At 43.6% G+C, this 25830-nt stretch overlaps 1 protein-coding gene across 2 annotated transcripts in view; it reads right to left on the reverse strand.

The window, feature by feature from the left end:
- Positions 1-25830, reverse strand: part of SEMA3D (semaphorin 3D) — a 165634-nt gene that overhangs the window by 12186 nt on the left and 127618 nt on the right. For both annotated transcript variants that reach the window (XM_035137527.3, XM_088669983.1), the window contains 6 exons: positions 19660-19882; positions 15414-15502; positions 12653-12694; positions 10730-10887; positions 9923-9987; positions 6692-6831 (listed from right to left, as the gene is read on the reverse strand). In XM_035137527.3, the coding sequence (XP_034993418.2) occupies positions 6692-6831; positions 9923-9987; positions 10730-10887; positions 12653-12694; positions 15414-15502; positions 19660-19882 (717 nt within the window). The remainder of the gene's footprint in view (positions 1-6691; positions 6832-9922; positions 9988-10729; positions 10888-12652; positions 12695-15413; positions 15503-19659; positions 19883-25830) is intronic.

Below are 25830 nucleotides of genomic sequence, written 5' to 3' on the forward strand. Positions count from 1 at the left end.
CAGCTGCATAAACACAAATTGTATATAATGCTTACATCCCACATAATCCAATGGGATTTAGCTGTGATTAATTTCTGATGAATTCTGCTCACTGGTCCCAAACCTGAGCCTCTCTCACACTGGGATTCAGTTCAGACTTAACTGAACTTAGGCCACATTCAGATCTATGGGAAAATAGTAACAAATTGAGCTTCCAGAAAATTCCAGCAACATAGAATAATAGTAAATGAACTAACAAAGAATCAACTAACTTGCTGGAACTCCAGAAGTGCACAATGGCTTTTCCCAGCCATGGAAAAAACATTCACTCTGAATGTGGTGCTGATTCACTGATGTATTTTTTTGTCCTTGCCTAGTAATCTAAGCCAGGGGCTCTCAAGATGTCACTGGCCTATGCCTCCTATCACTCGAACCCATGCCTTCAAGTTACAAGAAAGGAGATTCCAACAGGAAGAACTTTCTGACAGTAAGAGCTGTTCAAGAATGGAACGGTCTCCCTCGGGAAGCTGTGGACTCTCCTTCTTTGGAGATAAAAATCTGCTTGAAAAGGCAGAAGTTGGGTGGCCATCTGTAATGGATGCTTTAGCTGAGATACCTTGGGGCCTTCAAGGGCCCTTACAACTCTTCAATTCTATGATCCTGAGGTAACTATATGCTTTCAATCATTCAAGCCATTTGTAAGAGCTGTCCTGTTGGATCTGTCTTAGGCCAGTTTTCTGTCTCCAATAGTGGAAATAAAAATCTAGAATCATAGAACTATATCACTGTAGAGTTGGAAGGGACCCCAAGGGTCATTAGCCCAAAACAACAACAACAACAACAACAACAACAACAACAACAACAACAACAACAACATATATACAGGGCAGTAAGCCAACAATGTTGTCTGTTACATGTTTCTAGTCCCTAGAAACTGCAGCTACATTTGGATGTTCTCTTTAATAATTGTGGCTGCAGATAGTTTGTAGACCTACACTCAATGCCACCACTATTCTTTGAGGGAATATGTTTTCTAATTCCTAATTTGTCTTCCCTGAACCTTTCAATTGCCAATCATTTTTGAGATTGGAATGCATTTTTCTCATAAATTAAGTATGCCTTATGTCCAGCTCTCACTTCCATACATCACTACTGGTTTTCCCAGTAGTGAAGTATGGAAGTGAGAGCTGGACCATAAAGAAAGCTGATAGCCGAAGAATTGATGCTTTTGAATTATGGTGCTGGAGGAGACTCGAGAGTCCCATGGACTGCAAGAAGATCAAACCTATCCATTCTTAAGAAAATCAGCACTGAGTGCTCACTGGAAGGGCAGATCCTGAAGCTGAGGCTCCAGTACTTTGGCCACCTCATGAGAAGAGAAGACTCCCAAGACTCCCTGGAAAAGACCCTGATGTTGGGAAAAATTGAGGGCACAAAGAGAAGGGGACGACAGAGGACGAGATGGTTGGACTGTGTTCTTGAAGCTACGAACATGAGTCTGACCAAACTGTGGGAGGCAGTGGAAGACAGGAGTGCCTGGTGTGCTCTGGTCCATGGGGTCACAAAGACTCGGACATGACCAAACAACAATGTTAGAATAATTACAAAGGACTAAAATACCATTTATTTTAACTGCCTTCTTCAGTCCAAATTGGAGAGTCATATTTAAGTATTCTGGACAGAAAGCCTCAAAGCAGTGAAGAAAGAAATTAACAGAGGATGCAAAACTGCGCCTACAATCAGGCTAGGTCAATGCCACTTGCCCTTTGTGGATGGTGTGCTTTGAAAGCTCCCATCATTACAAACCACAGCAGCTCTTCCACTGTTAAAATATTGCACCTGTCTGTGAGGAGAGAGTGGCTTCAAAGGCTGCTTTCCTTCATTAATCAGCAAAAGCACTGGAGGTAAAATAAAGGCTACAAGCAGGTTAAATGCAATGTGGAAACAAAAAGCAAGCATTCATTTTTTTTTTGTTGGGGCAAACGGAGAATTATTTTTGGAAAACACTGTTGCTTTCATCTCTTAGGCCATTCTGAAACTCACCCTATATTTTGAGGTCAAAAGTAGGTAGCTCTGCTGGTAATAACATTAATACGCATCATTTCTAAATCACTCAGAGTTTTCAAGCCCCTCATCCAACAATCTCAGGAATGCTTGTCTTCTAGCACTTCTAGCACTAGCACTTCTTAATATAACCAATCAAATTTAACAATGCAGTGTGAAAGTTTTTCGAGTTACGCAGAACAGTTTTTGAGTTACACAAGGAACAAAAAAAAATGAAAAGGGAGAAAATATATTTATATTTTTATTAATATTTATATATTTATGTCATTTGGTCTCTTGTTTCGGTACCAAACACATTTATAAAATTAATCTCTAGCTTTCCTGATAGACAAACACATTTTTTTTCCTGTCTGCCACAAAACATACCTGAGAGTTCAGTTAGCTTACTGCTGGAGATGGAATAGAATAACTGTTGGGTTTGTTTTTTGTATTTCCAAAGGGAAATACAATGCCTTCTAATTAAGGGATACTTTTTTCCATAAAAGCTCTGGGGTTGCCGTTGAAGACTCTATGGAGGCTGCAGCTAGTGCACAATGTGGCTGCTAGGCTGGCAAGTTGGGCAACCTGATTGGATCATGTGCAACTGGTCCGAAAGCACGACATTGGCTGCCAGGGAGCTGCTGGGCCTAATTCAAGGTAAAACATGCAAAACTCTAAAAGTACCTAAATGAATGCCTTTAGCATTGGTGGTGCCCAATTGGCATTGACTCATGACAAGGCCTTTTCAGTGGTAGTTCCCCATTTGAAAACAGTCCTGTTTATCTGGGCACTTAGTGGCTGGAGGATACTGTTCCTGGCAACCGTGAGATTGTGGTATGAAAGAATGTTTATGACTGTAACTCTTTCTAGAATATTTTAACTGATTTTAGAATACTTTAATTAAAAAAAATTGTGGATGAGTTTTGACACTTTGGGCTCCTTCGAGGGGAAGGGGAGGATATAAACTCAATTAATTAGGCCTACAAGGACTATCCATTACTACCCTGAAATAATCTGTTGATAGGCCTCAACACTGTGTCCTTGCTCATAGAATTTTTTGCATACATTGAGGTGTTTTCCCAAAGGACCCGTGGCACCAGTTGTAGACTACCATGATTTCATGTGACTACCGTACGAGTTCTCGCTGCTCCAATTCCTATGTTTCCACATGGAGGTTGCACTGGCAGAGTACGCCCAATGTATTGGAAATGTTCTCTAGTTAGTTTGCTATTGTGAACAGCGCTGTCACCAGATGTGTATCGGCCACTCATAACTCTTGTAGTGCAAATTCCAGATGCTGTTTCAATCCTTGGAAACTAGGAATGTTGGCACAGACAGCGCCACACCATTCACCCCAACCAGGAAACAGCCAAGAAGATGGAATACTGGCCTAGAGGAATTGCCAGTCACATCTAATGCATCCATTTTGTTCTTGTGATCCATGACTATTTCCACAAAATGTTCTCATTGAGTTTTCTGCTCAAGACAATAATAAATAAGGAGCCTCAGAAATGGTAACTAACAAAATCCAGGAGGTGAGGTCATTACCAAGTGAAACATCCTTTTGCATACATGGGCATCCATCCATCCATGTTTTTGAAAAGTCCTGCCAAGATCCCACCATCATGCCACTTTTCCCAGCTGTGAATTTTACTAACTGTTTAGCAAGCGCAGGGCTGAACTCACCATTACTGAACTCTGCAATTGCGGTTGCCAACTAGACTTTACTGCCGCTGCCCACTCCAAACAACATAAAACAGACACATGAAAAAATAGATTACTGATGGAGCAGGTGAAGAAAAACTTCTTCTGACTCAGTTCCATCTGGCCAACTGTAAACATGAAGGAATGGAAGGAGTAACAGGAACTCGCAGTTGTCATTTGAAGAAAACGGTTTGTCACATATCCTGGAAATACACACGGCAGTTTGGCAAAGCAAGAGTTCCATGGGATTCTTCATTGAGGCCAATCAAATGCAAGGGGGGGGGGCTCAGATATTATATATTCACAAGAGGCCCCTTTGAAGAAACGAATAAAAAAATCAGAGCTTCTTCTTTTCTTTTCTTTTTTGGCCCTACCCATCATGTGTGCAGAATAACTTAATGAGGAATAAATACAGTCATAGCGCTACTGTCGTATCCCTCCGGATACGTAAACTTCGGGTTGCGAACGTGGCAAACCCAGAAGTGTATACTCCATGGTTTCGCTGCACGCGCATGCGCAGAAACGCTCTATCGTGCCGTGTGCATGCGCAGAAGTGGCGCCTCCGGATACGGACTTTTCAGGTTGCGGACGGACCCCCGAAATGAATTAGGTTCGTATCTGGAGGGTCCACTGTAAATAGAAGAGCATAAGATGCATTATAGCTTTATCATCATCATCATCATCCTTTTATTTGTATGCTGCCTTTCCATAGTTAAAACAATGTTCAAGGCAGCTTACAACATGACAAGATTTACATAAATACCAACATAACAGAAGTCATAAACAATAAATAAAACACATCAAAAAGTACACAACAAAAGAAAAAAAACCAATTTCCACCTAAATCATAAAATCTAAAACTAAGAATACAGCATTATGAACAAATAATATCACAGATGTTATTAAGATTAATTCATCTCTGTCACCTCTCCCTCAACCTACATAGTTCCTGTGATAAGTCAGTGACTAACTTTCAAACCACAGGAACAAACACGGCCTTCATTCAACAACACTAGAATGAGAGTGCCAAGCAACTGACTCTTGACCCTTTAAAAAAATGTTCAGACTGCAGGGAGCTGGACTCCCACTGGCGACAGAATGACCTGGTGACAGCTCCGGGACCAGCAGAGATCCTGTTCTCTCCCCACACCCTGTTCTGACTGGAAGTGGGATTCCAAAGCATGACCTGAAAGGTGAAGACCAGGGAGGCATCCTGCTGGGCCAAATGCCTGGATTTTGCCCTCTCCTTCCCCTCAGGAAACGGTATTGCATGTCACCGTGAACAACACATGACCCTTCTGTTTCTGGAGTGACATTTACAAGATCCGCTGAAACATCACAGCAGCTATTACAGCACTTCACTTGGTAGTATCCTGGGCACAATGTGCAAAAAGGTGGCATCATCATCATCCTGAAATATGGTAGCCTTTAAGATGATTTATTTTTTAAAAAGGAGCATGGTTACAAAAGGAGGGGAAAGTGTATGTGAGAGAGAAAGGGATGAAGAAAGACTGAAAGCAAGAAAAGTTGTTAAATAAATGGGAAGGAACTGTGACTTTACGAAGAGTAAGGCTGAGTTGGACAGTGTTCTCGAAGCTACGAACATGAGTTTGACCAAACTGCGGGAGGCAGTGCAAGGCAGGAGTGCCTGGTGTGCTCTGGTCCAAGGGGTCACGAAGAGTCGGACACGACTAAACGACTAAACAACAACGAGAAAGGCTGAGTACCATACATTTAAAGCACATTTAAAGCACATGACTTCCCTAAAGAATCTCAGGGCTTATCCACATCTATGTTTGCTCCTCTGTTTCCTCCCAGGAAACCTGTGCTCAGTCGGAACAAATGGCAACAGAGTTTATTTTATGGAATTATTAAATGCATACACACATACATTTTCAGTTGTAAGCCACCCAGAGTGGCTGGGGAAATTATTATTATTATTATTATTATTATTATTATTATTATTATTATTATTATTATATACACACGAGCACACAAATGCATGATTCAGGGTCTAAAGGTACACCTTCCATCATGTTCCATCATAACTTCTAAGATCATCCAAGAACTTCACCTGGCACATTATTATTATTCCCCCCCCCTACTGTAAAACAAAGCAAAACAAAACCCTTTGGTGAACGTTTTGCCCCAAAGATCCCCCAAAGTCTGCCTCTGCATGTTTTCCGAAACATGAAAATTTTTGTATTTTGATAGGTTTACAGTAGGCAAGGACCTGATTTTATGAATACGGAATACATGCTTTATGTTATGGGATGGGCTTAGTGATGTTCAATTCTCGAGAATAATCTTTGGGAGAATATTGTCAAGAACATTCTCCAAAAGATTATTCTCGAGAATTTAACATCACCAAATGTTATGCTCATTGCGTAAAAAGTAAGCCAGGTTCCAACTGCTCAGAGTTTCATAAGCTCCCCAGAGACCAGCAGTGAAAGCCACAGGGGAATCAAAAGCCTTTCTTTCAGCTTCTGTTGTTTATCTACGCTCATCTCTTGAGAGGTTAATTGTCTGTGCTTCTCCCCCTCCCAACCCCTGGGGAAAATGAGCTTCCAGAGGAGATGTATGCACAGATAAACAATGAATGGAGAAAGGTGGTCACCATCTCTGTGACCATTTTCAGTCATCTCTGCATGATTTGTTTGAACATGACTTGTATGTGGTTCCTGTGATGAGCCCAGCATTTAGCCTGGATGGAAGAATTGAAGTGTGTGTGAACATTACAGTGAATATCCAAAACTCCATGCGTAATGTTAAAAGGAAGGCTGCTAATTGCACAGGGATTGTCTTCTCGGCCTTGATATTCCATTGTGATATTATTGGAGCATTCCCAAGTATGTGAGCTGAGGCAAGGGAGACTCTATTTGTTCGTTCTATTAACCCCTGCCTTTGACCATGGAGTTAGCAGTTTTCCAGAGGGAAGAGACATTCTTAATGATCGCAAACGTACCTCTTCCTCGTGATCTTCTCCAGAGCGTTGAATGAACCACCTGATGGAAGCTTGCTGGGACTTTGGAATACATTCTAGGAACGTCGAATTGAATTCGATGCCAAAAATCACCTTTTCATCAGTGGTTTCATGACTAATGCCTGGAACGCAAACATGGTACAGGAGATTAACCCTGCCCCGATTTCTTAAAGTGAAGGGAAAACATAGCTGATGCAGAACAGATGCTTAGAGCAGCGCATGGACTGTGAAGGGAAACAAGAGGCACCTCAGGTTTAGCACCACACACTATGGTTCAACCTGGTGCAAGCAGTTTATAACAGTGCCATTTAAGGCTGAATTGGTCATTTCCTCTCAATTAAACCACTGATGGAATCAGAATCTGATCTATAGCCTTTCTGAGAGGAATTCTTCTTCTCTATTTAATGAGACTGGGAACCCTGAGGAGGATACAGTGATCTTGCTGGCCGGCAGCTAGCTCTAGGAAGAGGGTTAACAGAAGGACTGCTACAGACTTCCTTAGTGGCAAAGTGGAACCTGAACTCTAAATTTGCTCCACCACTGAAAAGTAAGCATTTGAGGCACCCATCCCAGAACTAAGTTCCTCCCCTGGGAGAAATCTTAGACTTTCTGAAGCAGCTCACAAATAATAAGTGCACTTCTTAACAAACATAACTAGCAAAGATAACTAATAAATAAATGCAAATGTTTTTTCAGCTTAAGCCATTCAAGGTTGCCTGGAGGAGGAACAGACTATAAATCTATAAACACAGACCAGGAGTGTCTGGCAGAACTCTCTGAAGTGATATATGATTCAACAACAATCCTTAGGTGGAAGAGGGACTCAGGGCCAGAATCTCTCTGTGTGTTTTTCTGCTCGGGGTGTGAATGCACACAGTCAGGAAACTGGAGAGTGATTGGAACCAACCTTGAGCTCCACTTGACCTGAATCACAGGATATAGCAATGGATACGCTAAACTAAAATGTCTTTTGGGATATCTCCCTGCTACCATTGTGGTGGAAGAAGCCCACCCTGGGCACAAAGCTTGACAAGCCTTGTCTTTATCTTCCACCCTGTTCTTCCTTCAAGAACTCCCCATGGTCACATGGTGTTGTAAGACTCTGAGTTTGTACAGGAGGATGTTAACAAAGCCAGATGTTCTGCTTCAGACTTCCATTAACAGTCAGGAGCAAAGTTGCCAGAAGCATTTCTCTGTTAGGGATATTTCAGGTACACGGCTGAGTAAGGCTAGAGAACAGTTGCCTTCTTCATCCTGATTCCATCCCTCCAGCCACAGGGAGCAGGCAAACTAAGCGTGGGTAGGAAAAAATAAAATCCTACTGGGAGGCAGATTGTGTTCAATGCTCTGCTTGCATACATTCATAAATAAACACAAATATTGCAAAATGCCACGGGCTTCCTGTGGCATCCTTCCAAATGAAACCAAACTTGCTTAAATACTTTTTGCCTGGACCTTCTCCCCATTTGGGAAGATGAGGAAGGAGTAAAAACCTGCTTCCTAGATGTCTCCCACTGAGGCAGATTAGAGAGCTGTACCTGCACATGGGCTTCCATCTAAGCCAAGTTTCTGGGCAAAGGCCAAGGTGAAAAGAACAGGCCCACATACAGCCATGAACACGACCTGTACCATGCAGATCAGAAGACATTAAATATGGCTCTTATATGAGGAGTTCCATTCCCACAGTCCATAACTGCACGGTGCTTTATTTTGTGTCAACTCCTATCAGTCTACAGGACAAAGTCAACTGGCTCATTCCAGAAAGAGAACTTTCTTGACCTTGTGGTCACTGCTTACACTCTCAAAGTGGCAGCACAGAAAGCTGAAGCCCTCATTCACCCTGTTTCTACTCGGGTCCATTTGATGGCCCTTTAATTTTAGTTTACAGCAGAGCTGTAACTGAAATAACAGAGGAGCAATTGAAAACAGTTGCTCTTCCTGGATCAAATAATACACCAAATGTGTGTTCAGGGCAGGGGACCCTATTGTTCTGTTTAAGAAAGGAAACCAAAATACCCTGTTGAACATTTAAAATGTTACGTTACGTTGTCACAGAAATGTCATCTTAACCACAAGACCAGTTGCCAGGGGAGCAAGCCAGACTGCTTGCCAAGCCCATCAATGTCCATAGTGGAGGGAGACAGTAGGCCGTTGTTAAGAAGAGGATTGTTTAATTATCAAGGAAGAATTAGAAGAAGGCCTGGATAGCTCGATAGCTGGAACTAAGATGCTAGATCTTTGACAAAAAGTTGCTTGTGGAAATAAGCCAAGGGAATGGGAAAAAAGTGTGCTTCCTCGTTTTTCCTTGGGGGAATTCTGCTTATTTGGCTCACTTGCCTAAGCCGACCTCCTGCGTTGCTCTTGGAAAGCTGTTGTGTTCCTCTCACATTCAGTTATAGTACTTACATAGACACCAGTTAACTCTTCCACGGCCATCATCTCCAGAACTATTCCTTTCTTTGTGTTTCTTGAAGGGTTGCAGAGAGTCCAACTAGCTCATTGTTAGTTCAGGTATACAGCAAGAACCAGCCAACCGGACCTGCTATTCTTTTTGGGGGGGGGCATATTTGCCCCAAGTTGCTTCCCAGATTTCCACAGACTTCCCTGTTCACTATTTCTACTCCTGGTGAAGGCATAACAATGGAATACAGGCGACTCTCAACCTACACAGCATAAAGCCAAAATTGTCTCTAGTCAGAACACATTGGGTTCATTGGCAGGTGGGATTACAAAAAGTCTTCTCCCCCCCCCAAGACACCTGCCCCCTTTCTATTTTTTGTGTGAATGAGTTAAAGCATGCCTAGTGCAAGTTACTTGTATTGAGTTCTCTGCCTGCAAGGATATTCTCTCCTTTTTCTGTATTTCTGAATTGCCTCCAGGTTGCATCACTTCACAAGGAGGAGCGCATCTATGGACCCCGGTTTTGCCAACAGCAAGCTCACTATAGCCCTAGGCTAACTCTCAAGAGGCTTGCTCGGTCTATTAGCACTTGAAGTCTGAGGGTGCTGCTTATGGATCTGCTTGTGCATCCATCTACCAATGAGTGCCAGCCAGAGGTTGTTTCCAATACTCTAATTCAGTCCTTGAATTGAAGAAGTAAATGCATTTTGGTCTACACAAGAGTCACCACAGCCTGGCTACACTTCTGGTATCTGAACACATCTTCATAGGCCCCTCACCTATCTTTTTGGAGACAAAGATGCAGATACTTACTATCTTCCGTATCCCCACACTGGGTAGCTGGGTCTCCATATTTGACGTCTTGCCTCCTTGCACGCCTGGAAAAATCAAGGTTGTCGTGAGTTTGTGAAATTATGCCTGCTGTTCTTTGGATGTGGGGTGGAGCTTAAGGGAAGTTGCACATTAATGTTCCTCACTTGCAGAAAGTAACATCAGATTACATATAAGAATAAGGCATCACTTATATTATAGTCACAGTCAACTTTCCTTGGGGTACTCCAAGCCTGGCAGAAATACAAAAGTGGGTGGATGGGGGAAAGCCTGTGGGAGAAGGAAACCTGGAAAACATTCCAATGAGAACTGTGTGTGTGCTACTGAATCCTGACCCACTTTGGTGGTGTGGGGTGAGGAATACCCAGAAATCTGGGGCAGGGGGAAGAGAAAATGGAATGGAATGGAGCTCCTGGAATCCCAAAGAGCAGCATCCCACACAGCAAAAGCTTGTTTCAGGTCCCAGATGTATTGCCTGATGCCAGGTTGAACACAACACCTTTTAATGGCTGTGCACTGAGTGAGGTCTGTTAATTGCAACTGGTCTACTCTGAGTGAAGCTTAGTTGACCCTACCCAGGTTACCTGTACATGAACTAGCAAAGCAGATGGTGACAGAGGATCCTGGTGTCCTCCATCACTAATGCCAGCCTTGAATTCATCCCTTAGAGCCCAGAGCTTCACAGGTTAACCCAGCAGTTTGGGAAGGAGTAGCTCTGCATTAAATCATGGGGGTCACATATGAAGCTGCTCTTAGATGCTCGGTCAAGACAGGAATGATATCACTCACCTTTTAGATGTTGGTGTGTATCTGGAGCATGAATTTCCATCCCAAGCACAATAGGGGTCTCTGGCAAGGCAACAGTCTGCACAAGCCTTGCCATATGTGTGACATCTGTGTAGCGAGAGCTGAGCCAATCCATGTCTGGAACCAATGTACAATTGTTGCTGAAAATCAGGCAAAGCAAATGAATTAGAAGCGTTCTTCAAGAAACCTCTTTTTTCTTTTGGCCTTGATTTCCTTCTTAGCAATTTTTCATTTAAAATTTTCTATTTTTCTACAATCCTTACAAATTTATACAACAAATGCAATTTATGTTCTGGTAATCAGTGAACAAACTCTGTTTGTCCAAGTAATCTCTCTGTGCAGTTAATCTCCAAGATTTTAGAGCAGGGCCTGTTTAGTTGTCTTTCCTCAGCCAGTCTGATATAGATGGCAATCATCGCTTCTCCAAAGAAGTTGCAAGAACAATCTGAGCTGAAACCAACCCAAGTACACATAACATTGCCAGTCTTTTTACACTGGCATCAAGTCCACATCAAAGATCCAGGGCAGGTAGCATAATGAAAACTGTACAAAAGTTCTAAAACACCCACTAGTATTAAATTCCATAATTCCATTCACAGAGAGATGTGAGCTATGAAGCTGACTACAATACTAGCTTAAAACCAGAGCTGTGCCAAAAAAACCCCCTTCCTTAAAAAATCAAAACAAAAACCCCTTCAATTAATAAGTGAAATTGCATCTGGAAATTATCAGACTGGAGCAAAAATTTCTCATGGGTGGGAATGTGGGGTTTTGTTGTGGTTACTTTACTTTTGAGATGGCTAAGGGGCATTTGTGAGTGTTGTTTCATTCATTCTAAAAATCATTTCTCTGGTGGTCTTCACTCTGCCGCCTTCCTGGGTCTGCAAGCTTTGTGAACACCCATGACGTCCTTCGCTACGCTCAGAGATGCCTACCGCCTGCCTGACAGCTGTTCGTTGTCATTTTTTAAAAAAGGGAAGGCCTTTTACTTTGAAAGGAATCACTGCATGAAAGCTACATGTATTGAAAGTTTTTTTTAAGTAACAACAACAACAACAACAACAACAACAACAACAACAACAACAGGGTGGGCGCCACCACCTAGAAGGCCCTCTGCCTGGTTCCCAGTAACCTCGCTTCTCTCAGGGAGGGAATTGCCAGAAGGCCCTCGGAGCTGGACCTCAGTGTCCGGGTTGAATGATGGGGGTGGAGATGCTCCTTCAGGTATACAGGGCTGAGGGCATTTAGGGAACGTTAAGGGAAGGAACAAAGACTCCTCTTAAGAGCAAAACCCCTGAGCTCATACCAGTCTCTGGCAATTGGTGACTAGTCTCCTTCTCAGCTTCCCTCCCTTCAATTTAAGGCCAGGGGAAGATGGCATGTGACAACTCGTCACATGGGGCTTTTTCAGATCAGTAAGTGTGGCCATCAGCCTTATCTACTTTACAACAATAGAACAAGATCAACACTACACCCACCCATATTCTGAATGTGCCCTGCAAATGAGGCAGAAAATTTGAAACTTATTTAACAAGGAAGAAAACACTTGGGAAATTGGAATAAAGGTTTGGTACAATCCAATGTACAGTATTTAAAATAGATCTTTGCCTGAGAAACCTAAAGAAATGGGATTTTTCCCCCATGAGCTCTATCAATATGGACTTTTCATAGATACAGGAATGTATTTCAGAACAAAATAAGTATTCTGGTATCAAATGTGAGTGGTTACAGAAGACAGACTAGGGTATGACTTTTTTTGTATGCTTCAAGAAAAGGAAAGAAATGGAAATATTAGGATAGAAAATGTTTAGATGCCCTCTTTGAAAAACACTGGTATAGTTATCTCCAGTAATGTACTAGAATACAAGCAATTAGTAGGTGCTAAAACTGCTAATTATAAATTACCTGCTTTGGTGACATCTCCATAGTTAAGATGGGTGAGGGATGCTGAAAAGGAAATGAAAAAAAAAAACACCAATGAAAATCCATTTTCCACTTAGATTGAAGACTAGGCTTATCAAATATTTGTCACTCCACCAAGCAGGAGGCCAGTAGCCAAAATCCCTTGCAATTTTACGCAAGCCTTTGAAATAGTACTTCCCTAGAAACCAAAATATTCTGAGACTTTCAACCTGGGATGAATTCACCTGTGACAGGAATGGAAACTCATTTGTCTTCCCCAAGAAGAAAACATTTCTGGAAGTGCGTCCATTTTCCAAGTGTGTTAGTCACCCACTAGACTTTGAGACTCAGTGGGGATTTGGAGCTGTGTTTCCGCGTCTTAAATCCAACACGCTAAGCATCACACCTTCCTAGCTCTAACATAGCCGCTGCAATGGATCAACCACAGCGGTGAAGGCCAACCTTCCTGGCAAATGTGCCCAAAGAGAAGAATATGAGCAGGGCTCCCTTGAACACTACGTGATTCATACTGTACACAGCCCTCAGGGTCCTTCTGATCCGCTGAGGGAAAGCAGACAGGAATATACTGCTGGAAAGACAGGAAAGAATGACACACTTTCCACATCCTTTTCTTCTCCTGTCCGGGAGTGCCAAAAATTTCAACTGTCTTTGGCACCCATCTCACAGGTTGTCCACACATAAAGAGGGTGGGCATCCATACAGAGTGTTTCAGAATGGCCGGATTCACTTGGCTGACCCCTGTCAGTCACAGGGGTCATGGGCTGATTTTGGCCTCACACAGTCAGTACCTTACCTTCCAAGTCCCAGACTGCAGAATCCGGGACCGGCAGCCGTGTGACACCGGAAGTTGCATCGATGTAACTTCCGGTGTCACTTTGCCCTTCTATGGGCACCAAAAATGGCCACCGCTGACACCAGAAGTCGCGTCTACGCACTTCCGGTCATGCGTAGATGCAACTTTTGAAACCGGTGGTGGCCATTTTTTGTGCCCATAGAAGGGCAAATCAGAAAGGAAAAAAAATGGCCTCCGGCAGGAGAAAATAACGGAGAAAAACGGGAGATGAAGTGATACGGGGGACCACCGAGAAAAGGTAAGTAAAAACGGGGTTTTCCCAGGGAAAACGGGGTACTTGGCAGCTATGGTCAGTACGCGTGTGAGCCCCTAATGTATTTGTCAATTTTATGGTTTTCATTTTTCATATTTTATGGTACTTGTAAACTGCTTAGATTTTTCCTTTCAAAATGTTAAGCAGTATGTAAGTTAAATAAACAAATACAGTGGCACCTCGACTTACGAACGACTCGACAACCGAATTTTTCGACTTACGAATGGGGCAAATGGCCACACACTTACGAATGTCTCGACATCCGAAAGGAAACCGTGGCGGTTTTAGATACGGATTTTTCGACTTACGAATTTTTCCATTTCCAATGCATTCCTATCAGAAATCACGTTTCCAATGGCGCTTTTCGACTTACGAATTTTTCGACCTATGAAGGTGCCTTCGGAATGGATTAAATTCGTAAGTTGAGGCACCACTGTACATGGAAATAAATAAGTGAGCCAGCAATGAGATAAATTTCATGTGCTACATCCTAACTTACTATAAAGAGGCATTTTCCCTATGTACTGTTAAATGGAAGTGGGCAGGATAGCCTGAGTAGACAGACTTTTTGGTACGAGTCTTGCATCTCTCCATCACCTGCTCATTATTTGTCTCAATTGCATCTTGGTCTTCCTTCAAAGGATCGTTCTCTATTCCAGCAACAATCCCATGGAGCAGATTGGGGCGAGGGACTGTGAAATGTTCCTGATCAGTCAAGGAGCTTCACAACTGGGCCATAACTTGAGGTTCTCCTGACCAAGAATCTCAATGGAAGGGTTGCCAGCTGAGCCCATGAGGGGCTTCCATGGAAAGCAACTGGGTGGCATGAGATGTCAAACACTAGAACCCATACTCTGCCCATGATGCTAGACCTGATGCAGCCACTCTTCAGGGCTTGTGACTGCTGCCTTGTGTTGAATGGGGCCAGGGAAAGGAGTAACTATTCCCTCAGGGAAAACTATATAGATGACTGAAGATGAGGCTGAAGGCAAGAAAGCATCCACCACCTGCAAACTCGTCACAAGGGCTGGCTCTTGGAAACCCCAACATCCAGTTACATCATTCTGGTGTGGCTTCTTAAACATGTAAATAAACTACAGTCCCTTCTCCCTTTCTATTTTTTTTTTGCCCGCATGAAAAAAAGAAGAAGAAGAAGTGCATTTATAACATGGAGGAACATCTGCTGAGCTAATAGCCCTGTTTGGTATTAAATCTGATATGGCGCCTTTCCCTTTGACGTGATCTCGCAAGTATGCAGCAAATTGGTACATGCTCGGAAATTCCTGATTACTTGGCAGCCTGTTGAGCACTCTTGGTATTTTCAGAGTGATATTTACAGTTGGCCTCCATGGCAGCAAAAAGACGACATTTGGAGATTGAAAACAAAAAGTATTCCACCTCTGTAATCAAGGTACCAAGTGCACAGGGAGAGATTTACCTGGAGAAAATACTGTTTTCCACAGACATGTAAGGTAAGGGCATCAAGGGTGATTTCAAAGCCACCAGACCATTGCAGGAAAGCCAAAGGTTGGACCTAAAGACGACTTTCTAAGAATCATGGCATATGAAGAACATCTAATTCCATCATAGTTAGAAACTGCTATTTGGGGTGTGTGCCTTTTCCTTCCTCATCTTACCTTGAATACCTGCAGCTCTTCCAGGACCACTTCCTCCATGTCTCGCTTCTCCTTGGTTATACTCAGAACTTTCAGTACTGTTCCTACATCTGCAAGAAAGGGACACAGCTGAAAATCAGTGGCCATTTTTGGATTTTACATTAAAGTTTTCCATCTTCTTTAGACATGGCACCTAACCGAGTGCAGGCCCTCTGCACTGGATTCTCTCTCTCCTCATTTTTTTTTTTAGGCAGACACACATTATGATGCCATTGCTCCATGAATATCCCCAGTGCATTTTTCTTTTTTAAAAAAATGTTTAGGGTTACTCTCAATTTCCTACTCATATTGAAATACTGCCCCTCAATTAGGCCAGACTTAGATTCACAAAATGTTTAGGGGTATGTGTACCCCTGCGTCCCCCCAGAAAAAAAGCACAAAATCTCTCATTCTCTTTGCTATATGACTCTGCCACTGACTAGGAAACAAGAAATGTACATCTTCCTAAATGCCAAGGATGGAGACAGAGAACTTGATATGGAATTGCCATTTCCTGCAGGAGCCCCATGCCAATGATCATGTTTAATTGACCACCCTTAAATAGTCACAAGCTCTTGTACAGGGGTCCCCAGACTTACCACGCAGGGCAGGGGAGGGCAGGGGAGTGTGCGCGCAGCGGGCCGGAGGGCGGGGGAGTGCGCGCCCGTGCGCATGCGCACACGGTCGGGAAAAAATCGTCGAAAATCGCTTGTGCGCATGCGTATGGGCCTCCCCCGACCCGGAAGTGCATCGGAAATGACCTCTTCTGGGTCGGGAGAGGCCCATACGCATGCGCACAAAGGATTTTCGGCGATTTTTTGCCGATTTTGAAGATCGCTGCCGCGCCGCGCGCCGTAAGAGCGGGCGGCGGCAGCGGGCGGTGGGGGTCGCCGCGGGCCGGATTGGGAGGCCGATTGGGCCGCATCCGGCCCGGGGGCCGTAGTTTGGGGAACCCCTGCTCTTGTAGCACATCCAATGTAGAAAAAAACTGTATCTGGAATCCATGATAATTTCACCACGGAGCATCTATACAAGGTGTGTGTTTGAATAAATTTATCCAAGTCAAATTCATGGAATCATGAAGTCATTGGTTTAGCCTTTGGAAAACAATTCTTCATTGGTTTTATTTTTCCAGCTTTGAAATAAGGGCAGTGAACTATGACCTTAAACTACAAGAGTGTTGTAGCGTTGAGTACAAACAGAGAAGCAGTTGATTTAGTTCAGGTCTCACCAGATCTCATGTCTTGGAACTATTTAGTAGCTCTGAGCATGCACAAAGAATCTTCCCTGAGCACTGAGTTACCACAGCCACACGCTCTGCATTGTGAAGCATTAAGCAAACAAACAGCAAAGCCAATGCCATTGCAATCAATTGTCCTGCGTTATTTCCAAAAGGGGGGGAAAAACCCCTTCTCATTTTGTTCTACTCCAAGGCTACACATGGGACATGCATATGGCAGTGATTAAACAAACAAAAGATCCTGGAATTGAGTGACTGGAAAACAAGGCTGGAAAAAGTCTCAGTGAGCTGAATCATTTATTGCAAGATGTTTAAAATACTGCAGAATCTTCTCTTTTGACTAAACTAACTTTCCCCACAATCTTACTTATGGTAGGTAAACAGAAAAAGAGACTGAAAAATGCAATCCAATACACAGAAATAAGCAAACAGTGCAGTCTGCTTTTAGTATGACTTTGTAAAAAGGCAGGTTTTGAATTTGTAAAAAATAAATAAATAACAATGTCATGCTTCCCTTAGGAAGCTCAATTTTCAACAATTTAGATTCTGCAGGCAGCACTCTTCTGTCTGCTGAAATTCTGGACTGCCATCTACTGACGACATGTTGTGCTATGACCTGCAAAAAAACCCTATTACAATGAAGAGCAACACTGAATAATGATAGCTTTTTCACACGTTGGCCTGGTGCAGACATGATGCTTTCAGCCATCATTAACACTAACCATGGCTGGTTGCCTTAACCCTGATTAAGGTCCCAAAGGTACAATGGTACATTGGTTTAGCTTCCTGAGCAAAGTCCTGCCCATGAAAAAGATATATCAGGATATAGCAACATGACCTGTTTTTATCATTTTGCAAGCAAAGAAAGGGCTAGGAAAGGGGGGAAACTGACAATCACAAGGATTAACCATGTGTAATGCAAACAATGGTTTGCAAACCCACTTCAGGCCTCAATTTCACATCCTGGTTGGTGCCCAGGCCTTAACCATGGCTAAAGAAAAGAAAATCATGGTTCAGCATTTGGACCGCAGAGAGTTGCTGCTCTGCGGCGTTGCAACAAGCAGACATGTGGAAGCACTCAGCAGGGCCGTGAACAGGCTTCAAATGTAGGGATCGACCTTGCACTTATCTGCAGGTAGGCACCTCTTCCAAATGCCTTGGCATTTCTGCAGGGGCAGAGGAAGGGGTGCAGTGGGTGCGGTCTGCCCCGGGTGTCACCACTGAGGGGGTTGACAAAATGCTGGGCGCCTGAACCATACGTCTCTCCAGGGAGAGAGGCAGTGTCTTGGGTGTGTTTAGCCCCTGTGCTGCCCAAATGGTCCGCCCGCTGCCTCCCCCCACCCCCCGTTGTAGGGCAGCGGAGTGGGAGGCGGCAGGCAGACCCCGGGGGCCCCACAGTGCGCCCTGCCCCTATGGGCACCCAAGCAGCTTCCTCCGCCACTGCATTTCTGCCTGTCACCAGAAGGAGCTGATTTACCCTCACAGTAGACACTCTAGAACCTTTCCAGTGAGACAACTGGATCTTCAGTGAGGGTTTTCGCATGACAACTGTCAGAGGGTTGTTGTGGCTACTCTAGAGTAACTCCACCTGAGTCCAGTTTGTCTTCAAATAAGTTTATTGTGCTATCTATTTACAGTGTAGACAGCTTAAAAACACGAACTCTCATCCCGAATCAGAATCCGGCAATGGCGTACGTCTGTTCCTACGCCAGCAAAGTAGTCTGGGCACCCCAAAACGCCGCCCCCTTGACCTCATTTCTGGTGCCGGAAGGAGCGATGCCCTTTCAGTTTCCTCCCTCAGCAGTCGGTTCCCTGGCTCTGCAGTATCCCCAAGCATCTGCCTGCATCCCTCCGCCTCCGAGCTTTCCCATTGTTCCTCACTCTGATTTCTCTCCCCCTCCGAGTCTTTTCCTCTGGCTGCTTCAGAACCACTGGTGCTCTCTGTACTTGATGAGGTGGATGTTAGGGTGATGGGGGCTGGCTACCTGTAGGGAGTCCCCCTTACAACAACTGTATCTCCGACTCCAAACCTGCTTCAGGCATTTTTCAGTTGCAGCCATCCTTATTATGAGACCAGTGCCGGATTTACGTATAAGCTGAACAAGCTACAGCATAGGGCCCCACTCTCTTGGGGCCCCCCCAAAAAAATTAAAGGAAAAACAAAAAAACTGGATGTACATTTCCAAAATATAAGATAAAAAACAAATAAAATAAAACCTACATACAGCAACAGTGCTTTGTGTTGTGTAGGTTCATGAATTACCATACAGCATATATTCAACACAAAAAACAGCAAAAAATTGTTGTTGACAAAGGACAGCTGGACATATAAAGGACCCCATAACCTCCAGTAGTTTAGGGCCTCCTCAAACCTATATCCGGCCCTGTATGAGATGGTGCACAGCCAATGGAATGGGTCATCAATCTGACTAAGGCACATAAAGGTAAAGGGTAAAGGGACCCCTGAGCATTAGGTCCAGTCGTGACCAACTCTGGGGTTGCACGCTCATCTCGCATTATTGGCCGAGGTAGCTGGCGTATAGCTTCCAGGTCATGTGGCCAGCATGACAAAGCCACTTCTGGCAAACCAGAGCAGCACATGGAAACGCCGTTTACCTTCCCGCCAGAGCGGTTCCTATTTATCTACTTGCATTGTGATGTGCTTTCGAACTGCTAGGTTGGCAGGAGCTGGGACCAAGCAACGGGAGCTCACCGCGTCACAGGGATTCGAACCGCCGACCTTCTGATCAGCAAGCCCTAGGCTCAGTGGTTTAGCCCACAGTGCCACCAAAGAGCAAATGTTCTTGCTCCAGGGTTAAGAAAGGAGGGCAAAGTCTTTCGCAATCCCAAGGCAATCCCCAGACAATGATCCATATGCGCAACTGTGTTCCATGTGTGTGTGTGGAATACACGTAAAAGGTCATTTTGCAGGAAGATGAAAGTCTCTACGGGAAACAAAGGAGCCAACGGTACGCATTTTAATCTTACCTGTCCCTAAGAACATGACATCATACTGGCCATCTTCAGCCATGACACGATCCACCACAATCTGGGTCAGTCTATAGTCCACATTGATTTGAGAAAACACCGGCGCTCCAGTGACTGGGTAGACTGGTTTGTACATCACCGGGTGGCGCTTTATGAAGCTAATGACATCGTCAGGAAAATCTCTGGTGGACTTGATGGACGGGTCGTATGTTTTGCTGGGGCACTGCACAACGAAGACAACAAGAGAAAAGCGGTGAGGTTCTTCTTCTTTGCCTGCCCTGTAGACTTTGAAATTTCTGTTTGCCTGGTTGCCCATTGCGAGTAAAAAAAAAAAAATCACCTTTGGGCAACCAGGGGGAGGAACTTTGCAAAAATCAGTCCCTCTGTATAAGCCATGGATCTTCAGCTATTGGGTCAGGACCCACAATAGGATAAAGACAGTCTAGGACAGGGGTGGCCAACTTTGAAGAATCTGCGATCTACTCACAGAGTTAAAAACTGACAGTGATCTACCACCTTTGGAGGGGGGGTTCAGGTCAAAGTTGAAAGCTTTTTTTAGGGAGGAGGAAAGCCCCCCTTTTAAAGGGTTTAGGTCAAAGTTGTTGAGATTTTTTTAGGAAGGAGGAAGACCCATTTTTTAGGGGTTCTGGTCAGAGTTGTTGAGCTTTTCTGAGGCGGGAGGAAAGCCCTGTTTTGGGGGGTTGAAGGGCTAAAATGTTGAGCATTTTTAAAGGGAGCCAAAGTTGTTGAGCTTCTTTGGGGGGAGCCAGTGATCTACCAGTGATCTACCACAGACATCCAGTGATCTACTGGTAGATCACGATCTACCTGTTGGACATACCTGGTCTAGGAGAAACAGAAAAAGATAGACAGAATAGAAAAGAAGGGATTAGGGGGGGGGAGACAGAGTGTTGGAACAATGTGAATGATCCATTCAGATCCCCCCCCCCGAAGTTTTGCCAGCACTTCAAGAATACTTTGGTACTGAAGGTAGAATTTTTTAGGATTTGAGTGTTCAAACACAACCCATGTAAAATGCAATCCCATGCCTATCTACTTAGACTTAAGTCCCACTGAGTTCAGCGGGGATTGCTCAAAGCTAAGCGTATATGGATTGCATTTGGTCAAGACAGATGTTCAACATACTTATTAGCTGTATTTCCCCCCAATAGTTAATAGACACTGCCCCCTTGAGGCTACTCAGGAAAAGTAGTAATGTTCCGAGGAAGTGGAAACCCGGTCTGCGAAAGCTTTTGCTGCAATAAATCTGTTAGTCTTTAAGGTGCCAGAAGACAGTTGCCTTTGCAGCAACAAAAGAGGAACATATTAAAACAAAATTAAAACATATGCAGACACATTGCAATAAGTCTTGTTTGTTATTCAGGCTCCCGAGTGACATAAAATTGGTTTACAGTAGAAGCGGTCTAGCAGAAATTATGACAATATGTACAGTAAAATATAATGCTAAAGTGGGCAGGGGGGAGGGTTGTAGCCATCATATTAAAAAACGATGAATTAATTTACTTATATTTCTTTTGGCCACAGACCATCATCATCGTAATAATGTAGCATTGTAGCAAATTATATTAAAAAGCAGCTGCTTAGAGAAAAAACGAGTGCAACACTGCTATAATCAAATTTACAGCTGAACACATGAAAACTGGAAAAGGCATTGAAGGGAAGGGCAGCGGCTATGAGCTACTTTTCCATGGCGCTTTCTGATCTCCGTTCCCAAGAAGATTGCCATTTTTTTTTTGCAGGCACCACATAGGTTTATCTTATCAATAACCAGCACTGGTTAAACCTGCAAAGATGGATTATCTACTCACTTTTAAATGGTGTTATATATGTGCAGGGGGGCATTCAACGTTTCCGTTTAGATCAAGAATAAAATTAAAATCTAGAGGTTGGTCACTGTGAGAACAGGATGCTGACTAGATGGGTCGTGGGCCTGATCCAGCAGTTGCTCTTCTTGTGTTCTTACGCGATTTTATACACAGAGACTATCGAGGGGAAGGAGCAATGCATTCTAGGATTGCCAGATAAAGCACTTACAGTCCGGCAACACAAGAAGCCCATATTGGGTAGAGGGCTTGACAACAGTCACTTGCGCTCCAGAAGAATAAATTAAAACTGAATGAGGTCATATATGTTCATGGTCCCATTTCAAACATGTTCAACAAGGCTGAAAGACTGTCTCATGCCCCATGTGCTAATGGGATAAAGGGGCAGCAGGGATTTTGTGTGGGGTTCCCTGAGTAAACATATTTTTATTTTTAATATTATTCACAATCCAAAAGTGTAGTAGCAAGGCATTACCTCATGCCACAAAGAAAGTGAACAAGCAATAAATAATAAGAAAAGGAAACGGCATGGTTCCCCTGAATATAAGTACATTTTACACTATAGAATGCTTGGGCTCACATGATACCACGAAAGGAGGACTTGATTTACGCATGAAATTAACTGAGTGTTTTGCTATGCAGCTCTGGGGAACAGAGGAGAGAGCTCTCCAACATCCCACAATATGCATACCACAACCAGAGCTTCTTCTCCATCCGGCTGATGAGTACTATCTCTTTAAATAATCACTACAGCAAAAACGATGGGCCATAAGGCTGAAACTATTTATCTGTGGTCTCAGTGGAGCTGCATGTTTCCAGAATCTGAGCTGTAATCTTTTCATACTAACAAGATAATTCCCAAATTTCCTGCCAGGTGGAGCTACAACATAATCTGTGAAAGAGGAGCTGCCCCTATCTAGCAAACAGACAATTTTATAATGTGTTTAAGATGCTTCTTTTAAGTTTGCAGGCTCGCTCTGTGACACAGACCTTTTAAACAGAGAGAAAGAGGTAATTGTCTCTCAGCACATTCTTCCAATACCAAATATGCCATTTGGCAGAGAGCTCCAACTTAAACTTTGTTAGGGCTTTGGACGAACTTCAGCACTTAAGATCTGGCGCTGCTCAGAGAGCATTATGCATGCTGGATATGAAGCCAGGAACTGGACCAAATCTTCCCAGTTATTTGTGTCCGTTTTTTAATACCCAGCTGACAGCAAGAGTTGCCTGGAGGCACTTAGGTAATTCTATGGCAGCATGCCACTTCTCTAAGTACAAGCAGGGATTCAGTGCTTGATAGGTCAGAAAACTATCTCTGATAGGATCGGGAAACGGAATAAATTTCATCAGCGGCAGCTAGTATCTGTCAGATAACATTTACAGTCACCTCATCTTTGAAATTCAACAACTATCCATTTCATTGGGGGAGAACTAAGATGAACTAGGAGGCCTGGGCTGGCTTGGACAACGTTCTTACCAGTTATTTGGGATGGGCACAAGTACGTACCTTCTCCCTCTGCCCACACAGAGCAGATGGGCATCAATTGAAATTCACAACGGTCGAAATTGTGCAACTGAATCTATTTGTGCTTTCGATCTACATGGGTTGGGCTTTTTAATATATTAGCTTATATACATGTTACACCCATACATTGAGAGGAGAACACTTTCAGTGACCCATGGGGCCCAACCATTCTCCAACAGGAAAAACATCCAAAGTAGCCCATAACGAAAGGTCATTGAGAGCCAGGATTTGAACCCAAACTCTAATTCTAAACAACAACAACAATTTTATTATTTATACCTTGGCCCTCTGACTGGGTTGCCCCAGCCACTCTGGGCTGCTTCCAACACATCTAAAAACATAATAAAACATTAAAAGCTTCCCAATTAACAGCTTTCAGATGTCTTTTAAAAGTAAGATAGTTGCTTATTTCCTTGACATCAGATGGGAGGGCATTCCACAGGCTGGGTGCCACTACCAAGAAGGCCCTCTGCCTGGTTCCCTGTAGCTTCACTTCTCACGGTGAGGGAACCACCAGAAGGTCCTTGGAACTGGACCTCAGTGTCCAGGCTGAGCGATGGGGGTGGAGACGCTCTTTAAGATATACAAGTATACAGCTATACTTCAAAATAATAAATGAAATGGATTTTCATATTAGTTTTAGAACTGAAGTGTGAGACTCCTAAGCTGAAGCCCAACGTTCAGTTATGTTATAGGGTAGCCAATATGGCTTAGGCAATGCCTCCCAAGAGACCACCAGCAGAATCGACATAAATACAGACTGAGGAATATAGTACACACCACTACAGACTGGTTTTGAACTTCCTAGTTGGAAGCATAATAATTACACATGGGTTCCACCCATAGCCCACCCTGATCATATTTTTGTTTCATGGCGATTTCTATGGAGAGAGACCATTTTATTTTTATTTTCCAGAGTACTAGCTTATTCATTCAGCTGAGGTTACCAGCAAAACAGCATGGCTGTTCCCCTCCCTTTGAACTTGGTAAAGTTTTGGAATTGACCCTGCAATGTAAACACACTCAAGTATGAAAAGTGGGGCTATTATGTCAAAATAGAATCTTCTGTAAACAGACACATGCTTCTCGCTTCTTGATTCAGGGAAGGGAAAACGGGACAGATCTGTATATTTTTTTTAACATTTAACTAACCCCAAAACAAAATTCACAATCTGAAATGTCCCTCCCCACCATTGCACATTGCTACCTGAAAACTCTTCAGTCTCCTTAAAGGAAATAATAATAATAACCACCACCATTTAGAACACTTAATATAGTAATTAATGTTACAATGGATATAATCATAACAGTAATTGATAAAATTGAGATTCCTGCATTGAAGAGGGTTGGACTAGATGACCCCTAGGGACACCTTTCCACTCTAAAATTCTATTAATCTATGAACATAAGTGTGGGGTGTTTACAATGCAGTCAAACCTACAATTGATGCTTTGCTAGAAAGGCACATGAGCACATGATGGGAGCTGAAGCTCACAGAGTTTTCCTGTAAGTTTTCTAGAGAGGACTCTGTGAGAGACACTCCCACTGTGCCCTGACAGCTGAAGGGCATAGCTCTTACCTGCCTGGGTACATCCTCTCTCTTCCTTCTCTTCCTCTTCATCTCATCACCAAGACAGAAATGTGAAGGACATATGCATGTCTGAGCTCCAATGCTCAGACACCATGGACCTAAGTATGTCTTTATAACTGAATTCAGATAACTGAATTATCATTTTAAGCCTGCCTGAAGAAAGCTACTGTATCTGTTACTCTTCAACAAGTATTCTGGGTGAGTAAATGTTATTTTTACCCTTTACAGGACTGTTTGTGTGATTATTGTCTTTGGGGAGGGGGGGGTGGATACCAGGAGAATCTAGTCTGCCTGAAAGCATTCTGGATTACTTGAATGAAAAGGGATGGACTCTGCTGAACTCACAAACATGAGGAAGGAAGGATAATATCAAATAATAATAATAATAATAATAATAATAATAATAATAATAATTTATTATTTATACCCCGCCCATCTGGCTGGGCTTCCCCTGCCACTCTGGGCGGCTTCCAACATTAAAATACATCAAATATCACAGATTAAAAACTTCCCTAAACAAGGCTGCCTTTAGGTATTTTCTAAATGTCAGGTAGTTGTTTATCTCTCTGACCTCTGATGCGAGGGCGTTCCACAGGGTGGGTGCCACTACCGAAAAGGCCCTCTGCCTGGTTCCCTGTAGCTTTGCTTCTCGCAGTGAGGGAACCGCCAGAAGGCCCTCGGCGCCGGACCTTAAATATGTCCTCTCCTAGCATCTACTGGTATCCACATCCCTACAGTAAGAAGGACCTTCTGGATCAAGCCAATGGCCTTTCTCATCCAGCATCCTGTTCTCATAGTGGCCAACCAGATTGAGCTAGGACTCGAGCTAGCCAGACCCAAACCACTCGGGATTCCAAGAAACAGTTATTAGGAGACATGTTGTCTGGTAGCACATATTACAAAATGGATGCAAACCCAGCATCTTCAGCAACATTCATTACCTGCTGGAGCAACTGGGTGAAAGTATGGAAGGGAAGCAGTTTATTGGCATTGTGCGTCCTGGGTTGGGCAACCTGCACCCCTTTAGATATTGCTGGGCTCCCACTTTCAGCAGCCCCAGGCAGTATTGCCAGGGATTAGGGGCAACCACTCCTTGAACTACACATTTAACTTCTGGAGACTTGCGAGGCAGAGATGAAACTTGAAGACCAGTCGTGTGCATGTGTGGACCCCCGGAACATTTCTCCAAAGCAGATACCAGAAAATAGAGG

This window comes from Zootoca vivipara, chromosome 5 (assembly GCF_965207765.1).
Source record: "Zootoca vivipara chromosome 5, rZooViv2.hap1.1, whole genome shotgun sequence".
NCBI lineage: Eukaryota > Metazoa > Chordata > Lepidosauria > Squamata > Lacertidae > Zootoca > Zootoca vivipara.